This window comes from Lygodium microphyllum, chromosome 3 (assembly GCF_053477565.2).
Source record: "Lygodium microphyllum isolate KBCC chromosome 3, Lygodium_microphyllum_v1.1.10, whole genome shotgun sequence".
NCBI lineage: Eukaryota > Viridiplantae > Streptophyta > Polypodiopsida > Schizaeales > Lygodiaceae > Lygodium > Lygodium microphyllum.
In genome coordinates, this window is record NC_141137.1 from 166,317,885 (window position 1) to 166,334,169 (window position 16,285).

Sequence of the window (16,285 nt, forward strand, 5' to 3'; positions counted from 1 at the left end):
TGGGTGCATGAGGAGTGATAGCGGTGGTGAGTTTATGTCCCACGAGTTTTTCGAGTTTCTACATAAGCATGGCATTTCTCACCAGCTCACCTCTACCAACTCCCCCTCTCAGAATGGAGTTGTAGATCGCAGGAACCGCACAGTCATGGAAATGGCACGCTCTATGCTGTTCGCAGCAAAGCTTCCTCAGCACCTTTGGGTCGAGGCTATTAACACTTCGGTGTACATCCTCAACCGGTGCCCGACTGCAGCTCTTCCTCAGAAGACCCCGTATGAGGTATTTTTTGGCTCTCGGCCTGTTATTTCCCATTTCAGAGTCTTCGAGTGTCGTGTGTACACACACACGCCTGATGACAAGTGGACAGTAGGATCAATAGGCGTGAGGCATTTTTTGGCTCTCGGTCTGTTATTTCCCATTTCAGAGTCTTCGAGTGTCGTGTGTACACACACACGCCTGATGACAAGATAGGTAAGCTTACCACTTCGGATCAGACACGGCCAGTGGCCACGCCTATTGATCCTACTGTCCACTTGTCGAAGGATACCCTAAGACAACCCTTCGATGCACACACCTATCGTTCTGTTGTAGGAAAACTTATTTGGTTCCTTCACACTAGACCAGATTTAGCTTACTCAGTTAGCATACCCAGTCAGTATTTCACAGCACCTAGGATGTCACATTGGATTGCATATCTTCGTGTGTTGTGTTATTTGCGGTGTACTTTTTCTTATGGCTTGACATATGGTTCTGGTTTATGTTTGCAAGGGTACACTGATTCTGATTGGGCAAGGCATTCCCATGGCGGCTACCTCTTTACTTTGGGCACACCTCCCATTTCTTGGTCCAACCGTAAGCAAGAGACGGTGGCGGCTTCCACGGCCGAGACTGAGTACCGGGCTCTCTTCGATGGAACCACCAAGGCCATCTATCTGAGGAGTTTACTAGCGGCACTTCATTTTCCATGTGACTCTCCCATAGTTGTCTACTACGACAACCAGAGTGCCATTGCCCTTGCGGATAATCCGATCATCACACCACGAACACGGCATGTGGGAGTCCACTTTTACTTTTCCAGAGAGCAGGTTGAGCTAGGCACTATTCGCCTAGAGTTTGTGAAGAGCTCTATGAGTGGAGTGTCAACCTGTAAAAGGGAGGGTATCTCTGTCTCCTAGTGACGTAGCAGAAGTGAAGGGGAATATCAATAGATGATGTCAAATCTGCAACTTGTGTTTGCTTTCTTTGATGCAAAGGATCTTCATGGCTCATTGAGTGCCTCTAGCTTTGATACCATGTCAAACAAATGACAAAGAGACCAAAGAGACAATAGGATTTGTGAGGAGAAACACAAAGTGTGTACAGCAAATACTGAGAGAGAAGAAAAACTTAAAAACACAAGAACCCCGTAGTCCTCCGATTAGTGAGTTATGAAAGTAATCACTAGAAGGTGAAGAAAAGCTATAAAGGGAGCAAACCACAATCCTATTATGTCCTTGAGGATGTGGAAAATGATCACCAACTTTTGAGGGAGCAAACCACAGTCCTCAGATGCCGGGGAGTGGCCTGGGAGCAAAATGCAAATCCTAGAGTGTGTCAAACCTATCAATCGCAAGAAAAGCAGCCCTAACGCTAGGGGATGAATGATGACTCTTGATAAAGGGACAACCACCAGTAGGGTAAACACAGTCTACGAAGGCATGTCAATCCCAAAACGCAGATATCTGGGGCTGCAGAAACTGTCATCAGATTTGGGGTGATGCCAAGTAGGAAGTTGTTGACGCCAGGTTAGGGAAGGTGACACCAAATGTGGAGGAGATATCCAGGCAACCAAACGCAAATATGGTGAAGCCTGAAGAGAGTGGAAGAGATCACCAGCTATGGAGGATTAACGTCAAGGTAGAAGGGTTGTCGTAAACCAACTTTTGAGGGAGCAAACCACAGTCCTCAGATGCCGGGGAGTGGCCTGGGAGCAAAATGCAAATCCTAGAGTGTGTCGAACCTATCAATCGCAAGAAAAGCAACCCTAACGCTAGGGGATGAATGATGATTATTGATGAAGGGACAACCACCAGTAGGGTAAACACAGCCTACGAAGACATGTCAATCCCAAAACGCAGATATCTGGGGCTGCAGAAACTGACATCAGATTTGGGGTGATGCCAAGTAGGAAGTTGTTGACGCCAAGTTAGGGAAGGTGACGCCAAATGTGGAGGAGATATCCAGGCAACCAAACGCAAATATGGTGAAGCCTGAAGGGAGTGGAAGAGATCACCAGCTATGGAGGATTAACGCCAAGGTAGAAGAGTTGTCGTAAACAGTCTAATGATGATGCCAACATGGTGGAGCCTCCACAAACACAAAACTTGGAGTGATGGAACAAGGCACCTGAAGAGAAAAGGAAAGGTGACCACGAACAGTGATGTCCTCCAGTAGAAGTATGAGCAACAATGGAGTAAAGGGAGAAGAGTGTGGGAGTGACGAAGAGATCACCAGCTATGGAAGAGATCACCAGCTATGGAGGATTAACGCCAAGGTAGAAGAGTTGTCGTAAACAGTCTAATGATTATGCCAACATGGTGGAGCCTTCACAAACACAAAACTTGGAGTGATGGAACAAGGCACCTGAAGAGAAAAGGAAAGGTGACCACGAACAGTGATGTCCTCCAGTAGAAGTATGAGCAACAATGGAGTAAAGGGAGAAGAGTGTGGGAGTGACGAAGGAAGAGGGGTGAAGAATGACTAAGATAATGTAGAATGAATGAAGTAACTACCTATATATAGTAGTCATAAGCTGTCTAGGGTGGCACACCACTGTATGGGCGCCCATTGAAAAAGTGGCCAAAATGAGGACACCGGCCCTTTTTGGGGTTGTCACTGTGAAACCCTGAATATAACTGTGTAAACTCAAGGAGTGGTTTCTCAACAAGAATCACCTCACCTATATAATAAGTTGCGCTTAACTAGTCTAGGTTGGCAAGAGACAATCATTCAAAGAGAAACTATCACTAGAAATTTTGGCTATCCAATAGGGCTGATGTAGCACCTAAGACATTGCTACACTAGATTTCTAGAAAGAAAAGATGTACTCGTGCGACAAGTAATTATCATACCATGCCCTAAAAAGGACCCTTTTGGGAATTCATGTAGCCAATTCATATGGAGAAAGAAGGAAAGCAACACGGATGATCAAACATGGGTTTCTTAAGGCTGCTTTACTTGGTTATCTTTACATCGGTGTCCTTTCAAAATCCATGCTCGTTCAACATCGGCTTGGAACCATATTGTCACTTCCAAATGCTTGGGCAAAGCTGCCTTATTGGGGGTGTAATTGCAGATGTTGACTTCAGATTTCATATTGTTACACGTTGTCTATTTAAAAGTGACATATTGCCATATCGTTGCTTCCAAAATCTTGAGCAAGACTAATTTTTTGGGAGTATGCTTGCAAATGATGGCTTAGGGTTTTGTATTATTTGCATAAAATTTGTCAATTGAAAGTGCCTCTACGGATAATTCTTGTTATAGAAATTGTCTATTTAAATCATAAGCTGTCTAGGGTGGCACACCACTGTGTGGGCGCCCATTGAAAAAGTGGCCAAAATGAGGACACCGGCCCTTTTTGGGGCTGTCACTGTGAAACCCTAAATGTAACTGTGTAAACTCAAGGAGTGGTTTCTCAACAAGAATCACCTCATCTATATAATAAGTTGCGCTTAACTAGTCTAGGTTGGCAAGAGACAATCATTCAAAGAGAAACTATCACTAGAAATTTTGGCTATCCAATAGGGCTGATGTAGCACCTAAGGCATTGCTACATTACATATGTAGAAAGAAAAGATGTACTCGTGCGACAAGTAATTATCATACCATGCCCTAAAAATGACTCTTTTGGGAATTCATGTAGCCAATTCATATGGAGAAAGAAGGAAAGCAACACGCATGATCAAACATGGGTTTCTTGAGGCTGCTTTACTTGGTTATCTTTGCATCGGTGTCATTTCAAAATCCATGCCCGTTCAACATCGGCTTGGAACCATATTGTCACTTCCAAATGCTTGGGCAAAGCTGCCTTATTGGGGGTGTAATTGCAGATGTTGACTTCAAGTTTCGTATTGTTACACATTGTCTATTTAAAAGTGACATATTGCCATATCGCTACTTCCAAAAGCTTGAGCAAGGCTGATTTTTTGGGAGTATGCTTGCAAATGATAGCTTAGGGTTTTGTATTATTTACATAAAATTTGTCAATTGAAGGTGCCTCTACGGATAATTCTTGTTATAGAAATTGTCTATTTAAATCATAAGTTGTCTAGGGTGGCACACCACTGTGTGGGCGCCCATTGAAAAAATGGCCAAAATGAGGACACCGGCCCTTTTTGGGGTTGTCACTGTGAAACCCTAAATGTAACTGTGTAAACTCAAGGAGTGGTTTCTCAACAAGAATCACCTCACCTATAAAATAAGTTGCACTTAACTAGTCTAGGTTGGTAAGAGACGATCATTCAAAGAGAAACTATCACTAGAAATTTTGGCTATCCAATAGGGCTGATGTAGCACCCAAGGCATTGCTACACTAGATTCCTAGAAAGAAAAGATGTACTCGTGCGACAAGTAATTATCATACCATGCCCTAAAAAGGACTCTTTTGGGAATTCATGTAGCCAATTCATATGGAGAAAGAAGGAAAGCAACACGCATGATCAAACATGGGTTTCTTGAGGCTGCTTTACTTTTTGGGGTTGTCACTGTGAAACCCTATATGTAACTGTGTAAACTCAAGGAGTGGTTTCTCAACAAGAATCACCTCACCTATAAAATAAGTTGCACTTAACTAGTCTAGATTGGCAAGAGACGATCATTCAAAGAGAAACTATCACTAGAAATTTTGGCTATCCAATAGGGCTGATGTAGCACCCAAGGCATTGCTACACTAGATTCCTAGAAAGAAAAGATGTACTCGTGCGACAAGTAATTATCATACCATGCCCTAAAAAGGACTCTTTTGGGAATTCATGTAGCCAATTCATATGGAGAAGAAAGGAAAGCAACACGCATGATCAAACATGGGTTTCTTGAGGCTGCTTTACTTTGTTATCTTTACATCGGTGTCATTTCAAAATCCATGCCCGTTCAACATCAGCTTGGAACCATATTGTCACTTCCAAATGCTTGGGCAAAGCTGCCTTATTGGGGGTGTAATTGCAAATGTTGACTTTAGGTTTCGTATTGTTACACGTTGTCTATTTAAAAGTGGCATATTGCCATATCGCTACTTCCAAAAGCTTGAGCAAGGCTGATTTTTTGGGAGTATCTTGCAAATGATGGCTTAGGGTTTTGTATTATTTACATAAAATTTGTCAATTGAAGGAAGGAAAGCAACACGCATGATCAAACATGGGTTTCTTGAGGCTGCTTTACTTTGTTATCTTTACATCGGTGTCATTTCAAAATCCATGCCCGTTCAACATCGGCTTGGAACCATATTGTCACTTCCAAATGCTTGGGCAAAGCTGCCTTATTGGGGGTGTAATTGCAAATGTTGACTTTAGGTTTCGTATTGTTACACGTTGTCTATTTAAAAGTGGCATATTGCCATATCGCTACTTCCAAAAGCTTGAGCAAGGCTGATTTTTTGGGAATATGCTTGCAAATGATGGCTTAGGGTTTTGTATTATTTACATAAAATTTGTCAATTGAAGGTGCCTCTACGGATAATTCTTGTTATAGAAATCGTCTATTTAAAGGTGACATATATCCATATGGCCACTTCCAATTGTTATCTTGCTTTGCAAGGCACTATTATTGATTTTCAAAAAGCTCTTCAAGAACTCATGCAACCCATTTACTTCATGTTGTGGAAGAGACTAGACCTAGGGTCAACTTTCAAGGATGGGTCTCTTAGTTGGATGTGGTGTTACATATGCTAGCTTTGCATTGGTGATCTTCCAAGATTTGTATATATACCACCTTTGTGGTAGGGGGTTGTCAATGGCAATCGAAGAGCTTCAATTTTTCCATTAACACACTTCTTGGCTTCTTAAATCTTTAGATTGTTCTCTTGCTTTTTGCAAGGCACTACTATTGATTTTCAAGAGGATTCGTCAAAGGTAAAACCCACCACATTGATGAATGCTTAGATTCCTAGGACTCCATTCCAAGACTTGTAGTGAGGGAGCTTCAGCTTACAATTAGCTAAGATATAGGAAGATTAGCCATGGGTATTGTAAATGCTATACAACTAGCTTGAAGACAAGTTTATGTTTGGCAAGCCAAACCTCTTCTACTTTTTCTTTTGTTTATGCTTCTCGCTTATTTGGTTGCACAAATGCCTCTCTTTGATTCTACATTGGGCATTTTTCCTCATGTGGCAAGGAATCAAGGAGTACTCCTTTGGTAAACCTCTGCAACTGGTGTAATGGAGAAAGATAAGATGGTGCCTTGGATTCAAATGTCACCATGCCTATTAGAATGATGTGAAAGCATCATTCAAAGGTTCATCAACATCATTCATTGGGCAAGGCGAGGGACATAAAAATAGGAATTGGGAAACAAGATGACCAAGAAGTGCCTTTCCATGTGACTATATAGTCATAGAGGTGCGGAGTGGTGTGAAAAGAACCTACCATTCCAAGCAGTTCCAAGTCCAAGTCATTCCCTATATAGAACCTTGCATGAGAGAATGAAAGAGAGATTCCAGAGAAGAGTCAACCAAGAGCAAACAAAGAGAATTAGCAATGATCAAAAGAGAATAATAGTACCCCCAAGTAAGGGAGATGGATGACAAGCTCGCCTACTAAAATGGGCCAACCTACTGCTTGAAATGCTCCAAAAGCTGCCCAACTTAGGATATTCTTAGGACCTAAATCAAGAGATGGAGATTCAATGTCAATATATTTTCTCAATTTTCAAGAGCAATTCCAATCCTTTCTTTAAAACAAGATTGAGATGCTAGACAACCTTACAAAAGAAAGGTAATGCTTCATTATTAATACCAAAAGGACGTGATAAAAAGGTTTGGGCCTTAAAACAAGGCACAAAGACATGCTAAGAGGGCTCATCTTTAAATGTGGCACAGAAAAGAGGTAGTAAGACAATTAACACCTACAAGCTGATCCTCCTACTACTAAGGGTTCAATGCCTTGAAGCTTCCTACACAAACTGAAAATGTAGGAAAAAGAAAACCTACCACATTAATGACTACAGTAGAACTTGGAATTGTAAAAATATATAACAAATGAGCATAAATGAACGGTAACATATATGTGAATCGCTCTTTCACATCAAACATGTAGCCATAGCAGCCACCTCAAGAAAGACATTGCATTAATTATCAATTTAAGTATTTACGGGCAACATTGTTAAGGGCAATGTAACACTACCGCAGGAGTGCATTGTCTGACCTAGGATCAACTATGGATAGTCACCTTGTAGTTTAGCAGGTTTATTTTCAGGAACCATCTCAAGAGAAAGACAAACCTCAGGATAATCTGTGGTGTAAGGAAGTGGATTGGCCTTTGGTATCCTTTGCTCGTGTTCTCTTAATTCATTTTCTTTGAGCTCCATCAGCATACGCTGTTCTTTCTTCTGCCCTCGGTCCTAAACAACAACGACATACAGCATTACTGTGTATACAACATGAGCAAACACCTGCACGTGCAACACAACTGTTGTTACCTCCGTCAGCAGGTGAAAAGGCTCAGGCTTCGTTGGTTTAGGAGGCTGATTCTCCTGCTGAGAATTAAGAGAAAGCTGGCCAGATAAACACAGTTCTTCAGTTCCTCTGAGCGCGCGCGTGTGTGTTAGTTATATGTCGATTAAAGTACCTTGCTAAAGAGATCCAACGGAATTTCTGGCTGATTCGGAATGCGCTCATCGGTGGCAAAGTGAAACTCCTGTCAAAAAGAATGATTCGAAGTATAAATGAATAGACAACGAATACCATTTCCATAATGGCGTAGAGCAGTTCGTATATAATACCACTGGTGTGGTGACTTGGCGTTTTGTATTCCGAAATATTCCTAGGTCGCCACGGCTCCAAAATATCTGGTGCAAATATGTGAAACAATGTCATGAATCAAGGCATATTTGTGAAAAAAAGCGTTGTACATTTATAGTACGCACACCTTCTTATCAAGAGGTCGGGCTTTGAACTTGGGCATCTTTGCCAGCTCTTCCTGTTCCCGTTCAATGGAACTCTTTACTCTGATGAACGGTATACAAAGTGACGTTAAGGTTTGTCTGGTATTGTTCAAGAGAAAGAAAAGTAAGCTTCCTTCCCAACTTTGAAGTTATCCTTACTTGGGTGGCCGTGCACGAGCAGCTGTTTCCAGATGGGGTGTCCTGGGTTCAGTGAGGCCTCCATCAGGAGCTGACTTGCGTCGCTGTCTACGCTCCTCAAACTGTTACAGACAAGTAAGACTGTGTTAACCCCGCCAACTCCTGGCTACTACCAATAAAATTAACAGCAGTCTTGGAAGTCTTTCCACCGTTGAGTCTGCTGAGGAAACAGACGCATTGGAAGCAGACCCACAGTGCTGCATTGCACGCTCCATTGTCCTGAGGTGGAATTCCTGGGGTACAAACACACTCAGTTTCTGTGATTCAACGTCATTCAGCTGGAATTAGTGTTGATAGGTGTGAGTCAGACCTGGAACTCTGGTAAAATTGGAGTGCTCTTTGGTAGTGCAGGTAATGTTGGAGCTTCTAAAATCTGCAATATGCACCATGCATATGCTTGAGCAAAAATGTCTGTCTTTACAATAGGATGAACTGACATTTGGGGGACTAGAGTCAAGTTGTTTGCTTGCTACGATCATTAACGACTGCTCTGTTATTCATGTTTCAAAAATGATCACCTTCTTGTTTAGAGGTCGGGCTTTGAACTTGGGCATTTTTGCAAGCATCTCAGCCTCCAGTTCTGCCGTGCTCTTAACCCTGCATGACGGAGGAAAAGCATGGCTTAAGACAAGAAAGCCAAAAGCATTCAACAAACCACATTTAAATATCCTGGACATCGGACCTTGCTGGCCTAGCCCTTTGGGAAGTCTCCAATTCAGGCTCCCTCGGCTTGGTTAGCTTTGGTTTCGCCTTTTCAGAAGTTAAACCAAAAGAGCCATCCTAAGATCAAATTTACATTAGTTTTGGTTTCGCCTTTTCAGAAGTTAAACCAAAAGAGCCATCCTAAGATCAAATTTACATTAGTCTCACCATCACACTAAATGCAAAAGTTAAACCAAAAGAGCCATCCTAAGATCAAATTTACATTAGTCTCACCATCACACCAAATGCAAAAGTTCATCTGCAATGGAATGTCAAAACATGTTGAACTCACATGACTTGGTGGACGGTTGTGGAACCTTTCAGGTGTTTTCATCTGGAATCTCCTAACTTTTTCAGCTACTGAGACAAATGGGGATGCTGCCTTTCCAACCTGTGATGAGAAAGATAGAGGACTGAATGCATTATAAAAAGGACAGGGAAACCTGGTTTGATAAGTTTAGTTAAACAACTACACAATAGAAAGGATAAGAACCAGTCTCAACCTTGGCAACAGCAGAGCTTTCAGCTCCTTTATTTGCTGCTAGACGCTTTTCTGTAGAGAAATTAAATGCACGAGGCACTGTCAACGGTGCTGGAGTTCTCACTGGCTGCTTTTGCTCCTTAATACTCATTATCTGATTCCACATAATTACTCTTGTTCTGTTCCTCTCTCTCTCTCTCTCTCTCTCTCTCTCTCTCTCTCTGTGTGCGGGCGCGCGTGCACATGGTACATGCATATGTGCACATTTATCGTGTTGAAAGAACAATAACCAGGCACTTGAATGTATGCCCTTCTTCTGCAAAATGTACATATGACGAATATAGATGTGCAACATGCGCACATGGTGCATGCATATGTGTACATCTCTCTCTCTCTCTCTCTCTCTCTCTCTCTCTCTCTCTCTCTCTCTCTCTCTCTCTCTCTCTCTCTCTCTCTCTCTCTCTCTCTCTCTCTCTCTCTCTCTCTCTCTCTCTCTCTCTCTCTCTCTCTCTCTCTCTCTCTCTCTCTCTCTCTCTCTCTCTCTCTGTGTGTGCGCGCGCGTGCACATGGTACATGCATATGTGCACATTTATCGTGTTGAAAGAACAATAACCAGGCACTTGAATGTATGCCCTTCTTCTGCAAAATGTAAATATGATGAATATAGATGTGCAACATGCGCACATGGTGCATGCATATGTGTACATTTATCATGTCGAAAGAAGAATAACCAGGCACTTGCATGTATGTGCCCTTCTTCTGCAAAATGTACATATGACGAATATAGATGTGCAAACAGAATGTCACACACACTAATAAGCAAGCAGTAGCAAGACAATTAGGTATTTTTCAACGATCAATTTGGGATATGATCCACAAAGATCAAATGGCATTACACGCCACTTTTATGCATATCTATAAAATATATGACTATAGATTAGCCTACATATTGATGAACATGTTATGTAAGACATCAGTTGTAATACCCACATAAAACAAAGAATGAGATTAGAAATGGTTCGCCTGTTTACAAATAGCTTAGGTTAGAAATGGGAATGGATACAAAAACAGCAATGTGAAACAGTGAAACCTTTTTTTGCACACATTAAAACTGATCATCATAGTGATTTCATCACTCCAACAAGATGATGCAAGTAAAACAACCACCTCCAACATGCGTAAGTGCTGAAATGAAGAAGATTGTTTTGCTAAAGACCTGTCATTAAAGGATAGCCCCAACAACATGATGTGAATGCAACAACCACCCAACATGCATAAATACTTAGAGCAAAGAATATTGTGGTAACAATCAGTCAGTAAAGCAAGTTTGATCCCCAAGAGACACCACTCCATTCACAAATAATTACAGATGTGTATATAAAGGATCAAGAGTACTGTCCAAGCAAATCCTGCTATAGAACCATAGTCCAATGGAACAGAAGAATGCAATTAGAAATAGTTTTCCCTTTTAAAACAACAATGGCTTTGTTCAGAAAGGGAATTGATATGCAACAGCTTAAGCAACAAACCCTTGCTCATCTCTTCACACATCATAGAAGTGGACCACTAGTTTGGTAGCCCCAATAGCATGATGTATGTAAAACAACCAACCCAAACATGCATAACTGCTCAAGTGAAGTAGGTTCTTATGCCGAACGAAGAAAATAAATGTCAAATGTGCTCAAATCAACAAGAGCACTATGATAAAGATCAACCATTTAAGGGAGTTCACCAAGGGAATTTGAACTCCATTCATGCATACGACACAAAGAATACTGCCTAAAACCTACTAGACAAAACAGCTCTTTGAAAAAAGAAATCCCAAACAATGGATCCTGAGAGAGGCTTTGTAGCTTTCCACTCACTCCCCGGCTGCTGGAATCAGCTACAGGTTGACTCCCTTCACCAACACAAGCTTCATGGCCTGTTTTTCACAATGCAAACAGCAGCACAAGGTGTTGCTACACCACGCCCCTCCATGGCTTCTATCCCCACATAATGCAAACAGCAGCACTAGGTGTTGCTACCCCACCCCCCTCCATGGCTTCTATCCCCATATCCCCAGACCACCTTGAGAGGCTTGTAGATAGGAGTGATTTCTAAGTTTCAGAAAGCTCTAGAATTAGCCACACCTTTTTTCAGGGAAAAGAAAGCTTTGTTTGGAAAGGGAATTGAGAACAATGAATCCTGAAAGTAGTTTGGTAGCTTCCACAACATCATGCAACACGTAACAACCACCACCCAATATCATAATCACTCACACCTGACTACTACAGTAAAGACCAATCACTAGAAAACGGTAGTGTAAACCAACCATCCCAACATGCAAATCAAACAAAAAGTTCAAGCCCTGATCAATTTCTTGTCCCTCCTATCACATATAGATCCTTAAGGATCATAGATTGCTTGCTGTGCAACCGATTTGTCCACTAGCACCATTTACTTACAGGAGTTAAGCTGCACATTGCCCACAGGCACAAACAGCAGTAACGTCAAGCCATGAAGTCTCACCTTCTTTGGCAGATACAATTTTGGAAACACAAATTGTGGAAACTTGTATCAAAACATCATCTTGTGGAAGAAGCTAACATCTGGCACTGTGCCAGTAGATTGTATGCCAGGCGACTTACCCACTGATCATCCAAAAGAACATTATAGGCAAGGTCCACAGACCAGCAAATTTCAAAACACCAAATGCAGTTCATTTGCCTCCCAGAATGTGCTGCCTTGCAAGCAATGTTACCTACACTGAGAATAGGGGAAATTGTCCATGCTTCTTTTAAGCACTTGGCCACAATTCCACAGCTGATCAATCCAGGGAAAGCTTTTTGAGGTCAATGCTTCATCTGAACCTCTTAACTTCCAAAAACAGCACTGCAGGCAAGGCCTGTCAACAGACCAGCAAAGTTCAAAACGCAAAATACAGTTGCCTCCCAAAATGCTCCCAGAATGTGCTGCCTTCCAAGCAGACATATAACCTGAGAACAGTTCAAATTTTCAATGCTTCTTTTGGGCCTTTGGCTAAAACTCAAACAACTGCTAAACAACACCAATTTTAAACTTGAGAAATCCCAGGGAGAGTTGTTTGAGCTCAGTGTTTCATTTAAGCTCTGATTTCATTTTATAATCCATTCCAGATGTGGTATCTTAAATCCCAGAGGCTGCAGAGTGCCTAATCAAACAAATTTTCTGACAATCCATCAGGATCCAGCTGCTAAAGATAGGCAAGTCATCAGATTACATGCATGATGGGGACAAGAAGATAAAGGCATTTGCTTCATCAGGTCACAATTCTGGCTCCTCATAGTAGTGCAAAATTGATTCTCCATTATACATAAAGCAAACATCACAATGGAGGAAAGAGTTCCACTTTTTTCTTTGATCTCTAGTTGCTGGCTCACCTGTCTAAGGCGCCCCCCCTCGAGTTTTTGTTTTTTCATTGCTTGAAGCTCAGCCGTACTAAATTTCTCTACATTTCCTCTCTCTTTCTTCAAGGAGGAACACTGATTCCGTCTGCTCAAAAAACCTTCAACAATCAGGCAATCAGTACCAGAAAGCTTAAGCATGCAGTGTTACTTCCATTGAAATATAAAACCTTTGCAGAGAATTCAAGACTTTGGCTGCTGGCTTCGCTGACTGAGAAACTTTGGTGCACATCTCTGTGTAGCCACGCTTGGCAAGAAGGCTGCCAGGAGATAACAATGCAGACTTTCTGGTACTAACTCTGCTTCCTGTGCAATGCTTCGCTGGAGTAAGAAGATCCAGATCCACAGGCTCTTGATGTCCATCTACTACAAATTACAAATGCAAACTTCAGCAAGTAGTACATGAAATGGACTGGCAGAAAAAGCTATTAATATGCCCCCACATAGGGTCACAGGGGAAATTAAACCTTCCCAAAGTGTGAGCACATTATGTGCAGGAATTAGATGTATGATAGATTTCTTATATTTATGTTGCCAGACATCATGTTATATAATGGGTCAGAGGCCTTTATTGTATCCAACTATCCTCACCTGTAGCCATAGCTTCACAGTGATCTTCATCACTGAATTGTTGATTAACTGTGCTTCTAAATTCCCTGTACAGCATTAAGCAAGTTTATGATTCAAAGCTGTAAAGAGAAGAAAGAAGACTAAATTTTATGTTTAAAGAATTACAAAACGTATATCACAAGCTTACATTGGAGATGCTACCCCATTGTGATCATTATAATCAGACATGGTACAGGTATCCATCTGAAATCTCATTCAGTTCAAAGGTCATGTTAAAAAGCTATCCGCAACAGTGAATAATTGAGTTGAGCTGAAATGAAACTTGTACTCCAAACCTGATCGAGATTTTCTGCACTATCACCACCAGACCTGTTCGGGGTAGAAACCAGCTCTCTTGATTTGATTGAAAAAGCTGCAATAACATAAGTTCCTTGATCACACTCACATCTCTCGCAACAAGCAGCCATTTTCTTACAATTGCATTCTTTAACGGCATTCTTAAGGTCTTTAAGGTCGTTGAACTCCTGAACCTGTAACACCATTCCTGAACATTGGCACCATCATATTCCATTCTTGAGAATAGACTGTCCTGGCGTGGTGCTAAGCCAAGAACTCTCAGACATGTCTCCGAGAATTTTTTGAACACAGATGATTTGCATGAATCCTTTACCGACAGATTCATGAATCTTAAACTGCTCCTTTTCTTCTTGTCTGGTGAAGGCGATCCTTTTTCTACGTCAGAAAATTTGGATTGTCTAAAACGTGCGTCAAATGGAGCCACTTACGGGAAGCTCCATGGCTGGCGGACGTGTCAAACCATCGTTCAGCCTCAGCTATCTGAGCTTCGGTCTCGGGCACAGTGAAATCGTAGAACTGAGGGGCGGAGAACTCGAAGTCGGGATCGAATTGGAACAAGGGGCAAGCCATAGCGTTGGTCATCTTGGAAGGCCGTGGGGCTAGAGCGGAGGGAGAAGGAGGCGACCGAAGGGGAAGGGGCGTGGCGACGGAGGGGCGAGCATTAAGGCAGGTCGTCGGGGCCTAGGGTTCGCAGCAGCAGCAGCAGCAGGAGGAAGGAAGATCGTCTCGAAGCCTTGTTCGGGTTGCCGTTTGAGACACAGTAAAAGGTGCGCAAACGCAGACAGAGAGAGAGAGAGAGAGAGAGAGACGGGAGAAATTTTTTAGAAGCAAGCGTCCCTGCAATTTTTTGTTTGAAAGCCCCCCGGTTCCTTTCTCAACGGTCCGATCTGTCGGACCCCACCACCTTCACCTTAGAGGAGTTTTTAACGTGGATGAGACTCGTGTAAATACTACTAAGGTAGCCCGCCAAGGCTAAAGCTTAGGTCCTGACTACTCGTGATGGTAAAGAGGCCTTACACCTAGCTTTGAAGAGTGAAGATTATCCTTCTTGCACTAAATGTCCTAAGTAGTGGTATATACAATATATGAAGCATGCAACTATTTATCCATAGAAAGTTGGATTGCCCCTTCACCAAGGCCTAAGGTTGATAACACATTGGGAACCCAACATACGATAGCAAACAAGCAACCAATCACAAATCGATGTGAAGTGTACTCCTTACACACTTATTGTTCCAAACACAATTGGGGGTGATGTGCTCTCATGGACCATCCACAAACTCTCTCTCTCTCTCTCTCTCTCTCTCTCTCTCTCTCTCTCTCTCTCTCTCTCTCTCTCTCTCTCTCTCTCTCTCTCTCTCTCTCTCTCTCTCTCTCTCTCTCTCCAAGTGTGTATCCATGTCTACACGAAACGAAATGTCATCATACCCCTCCTTGGTACCACCTTTGTAGATTTTCGATATGTTTTCTCTAGAATTTATAGCTATGACAATGTTAACAAGCTCAATGTGCTATGTGTTTAGGTGATGGCTCAATTTTAAATTTGAGATCTAGCTTTCTCCACAAAAAATTCAATGATATTATCACTTTGAGGCTTAAATTTAAAAGTAAGCCTGGGGCTTTCTCCACAAAAATCTTTTTAGAGGATATCTAGTATGCCTTGTGTATAAGGACAAACACATTACTTATGATTTTCATGCTCAACATTAAAATTGAGCTTAAGCTTTTCCAACAAAAATTTTAATTGTTTGTCTAAACTCTGTTCTTGCATGCATGTTCTCACTCTTTAAACAATTAAAAGGGGTTCTAAAGACAAAAAAATGAAATAAGCTTTACATTATGACATGCCATGTGTTTAGAGTCTTCCATGTTTGTAAGTCTCCATATTAAAGCTTTGCCTTTAGTTTTCTCTCCATGTGTCCATATTTCAAACTTGGCTAGAAGTGAGCTAATACAAACTCCATCAAACAATAAATTAACTCCTCTTTTTGTAAAAGTCAAGGGATAAGTCATAATCATATGGTGTAATCAAAGTACTCAATTTATAGTCTCTCTCACATGCTTTGAAAACACTCTTAAAATAATCCTACAATAAATTGGGAAAAAAGTCAAACATTGTCTTTACTATTAATATTGGTCAACAAAAGCTTCAATGTATATATGTCTCCAAAACAACTCTCCATTAATTCTCATCCATAGTTTGTAAAATTTCTCACTAAAAGGCACTACCTTGAGTCACTTTATTGTCTCTTGCATCTACCGTGAATATTCTTTGCTGGTGTACTTTGACCTAAACAACTCCTAACACCACCTTGAGTATTTCAACACATTGACCACATGCCAAACATGAAGTGCATAGCATCAACTAGTGGTGCGCAGATCAGATGCTGTATGCGTGTGTAACAAATGCCAGAA

At 41.7% G+C, this 16,285-nt stretch overlaps 1 protein-coding gene across 3 annotated transcripts in view; it reads right to left on the minus strand.

Annotated features, from left to right (window-relative positions):
- Positions 1–14,711, minus strand: part of TPX2 (targeting protein for XKLP2) — a 31,992-nt gene extending 17,281 nt beyond the window's left edge. The window contains exons 1-18 of one of the 3 annotated variants that reach the window (XM_087675020.1): positions 14,299–14,711; positions 13,849–13,925; positions 13,701–13,756; positions 13,535–13,599; positions 13,114–13,309; positions 12,920–13,031; positions 9,541–9,672; positions 9,330–9,428; positions 9,018–9,115; positions 8,854–8,932; positions 8,646–8,708; positions 8,485–8,568; positions 8,297–8,397; positions 8,122–8,200; positions 7,976–8,041; positions 7,822–7,890; positions 7,673–7,747; positions 7,475–7,594 (exon numbers count right to left, since the gene is read on the minus strand). In XM_087675020.1, coding sequence (XP_087531146.1) covers positions 7,475–7,594; positions 7,673–7,747; positions 7,822–7,890; positions 7,976–8,041; positions 8,122–8,200; positions 8,297–8,397; positions 8,485–8,568; positions 8,646–8,708; positions 8,854–8,932; positions 9,018–9,115; positions 9,330–9,428; positions 9,541–9,672; positions 12,920–13,031; positions 13,114–13,309; positions 13,535–13,599; positions 13,701–13,756; positions 13,849–13,925; positions 14,299–14,452 — 1,725 coding nt within the window. In that variant the 5' untranslated portion in view covers positions 14,453–14,711. The remainder of the gene's footprint in view (positions 1–7,474; positions 7,595–7,672; positions 7,748–7,821; positions 7,891–7,975; positions 8,042–8,121; positions 8,201–8,296; positions 8,398–8,484; positions 8,569–8,645; positions 8,709–8,853; positions 8,933–9,017; positions 9,116–9,329; positions 9,429–9,540; positions 9,673–12,919; positions 13,032–13,113; positions 13,310–13,534; positions 13,600–13,700; positions 13,757–13,848; positions 13,926–14,298) is intronic. The other 2 variants (XM_087675018.1, XM_087675019.1) reach the window with 2 other exon arrangements.
- Between the last annotated feature and the right edge of the window lie 1,574 nt (positions 14,712–16,285).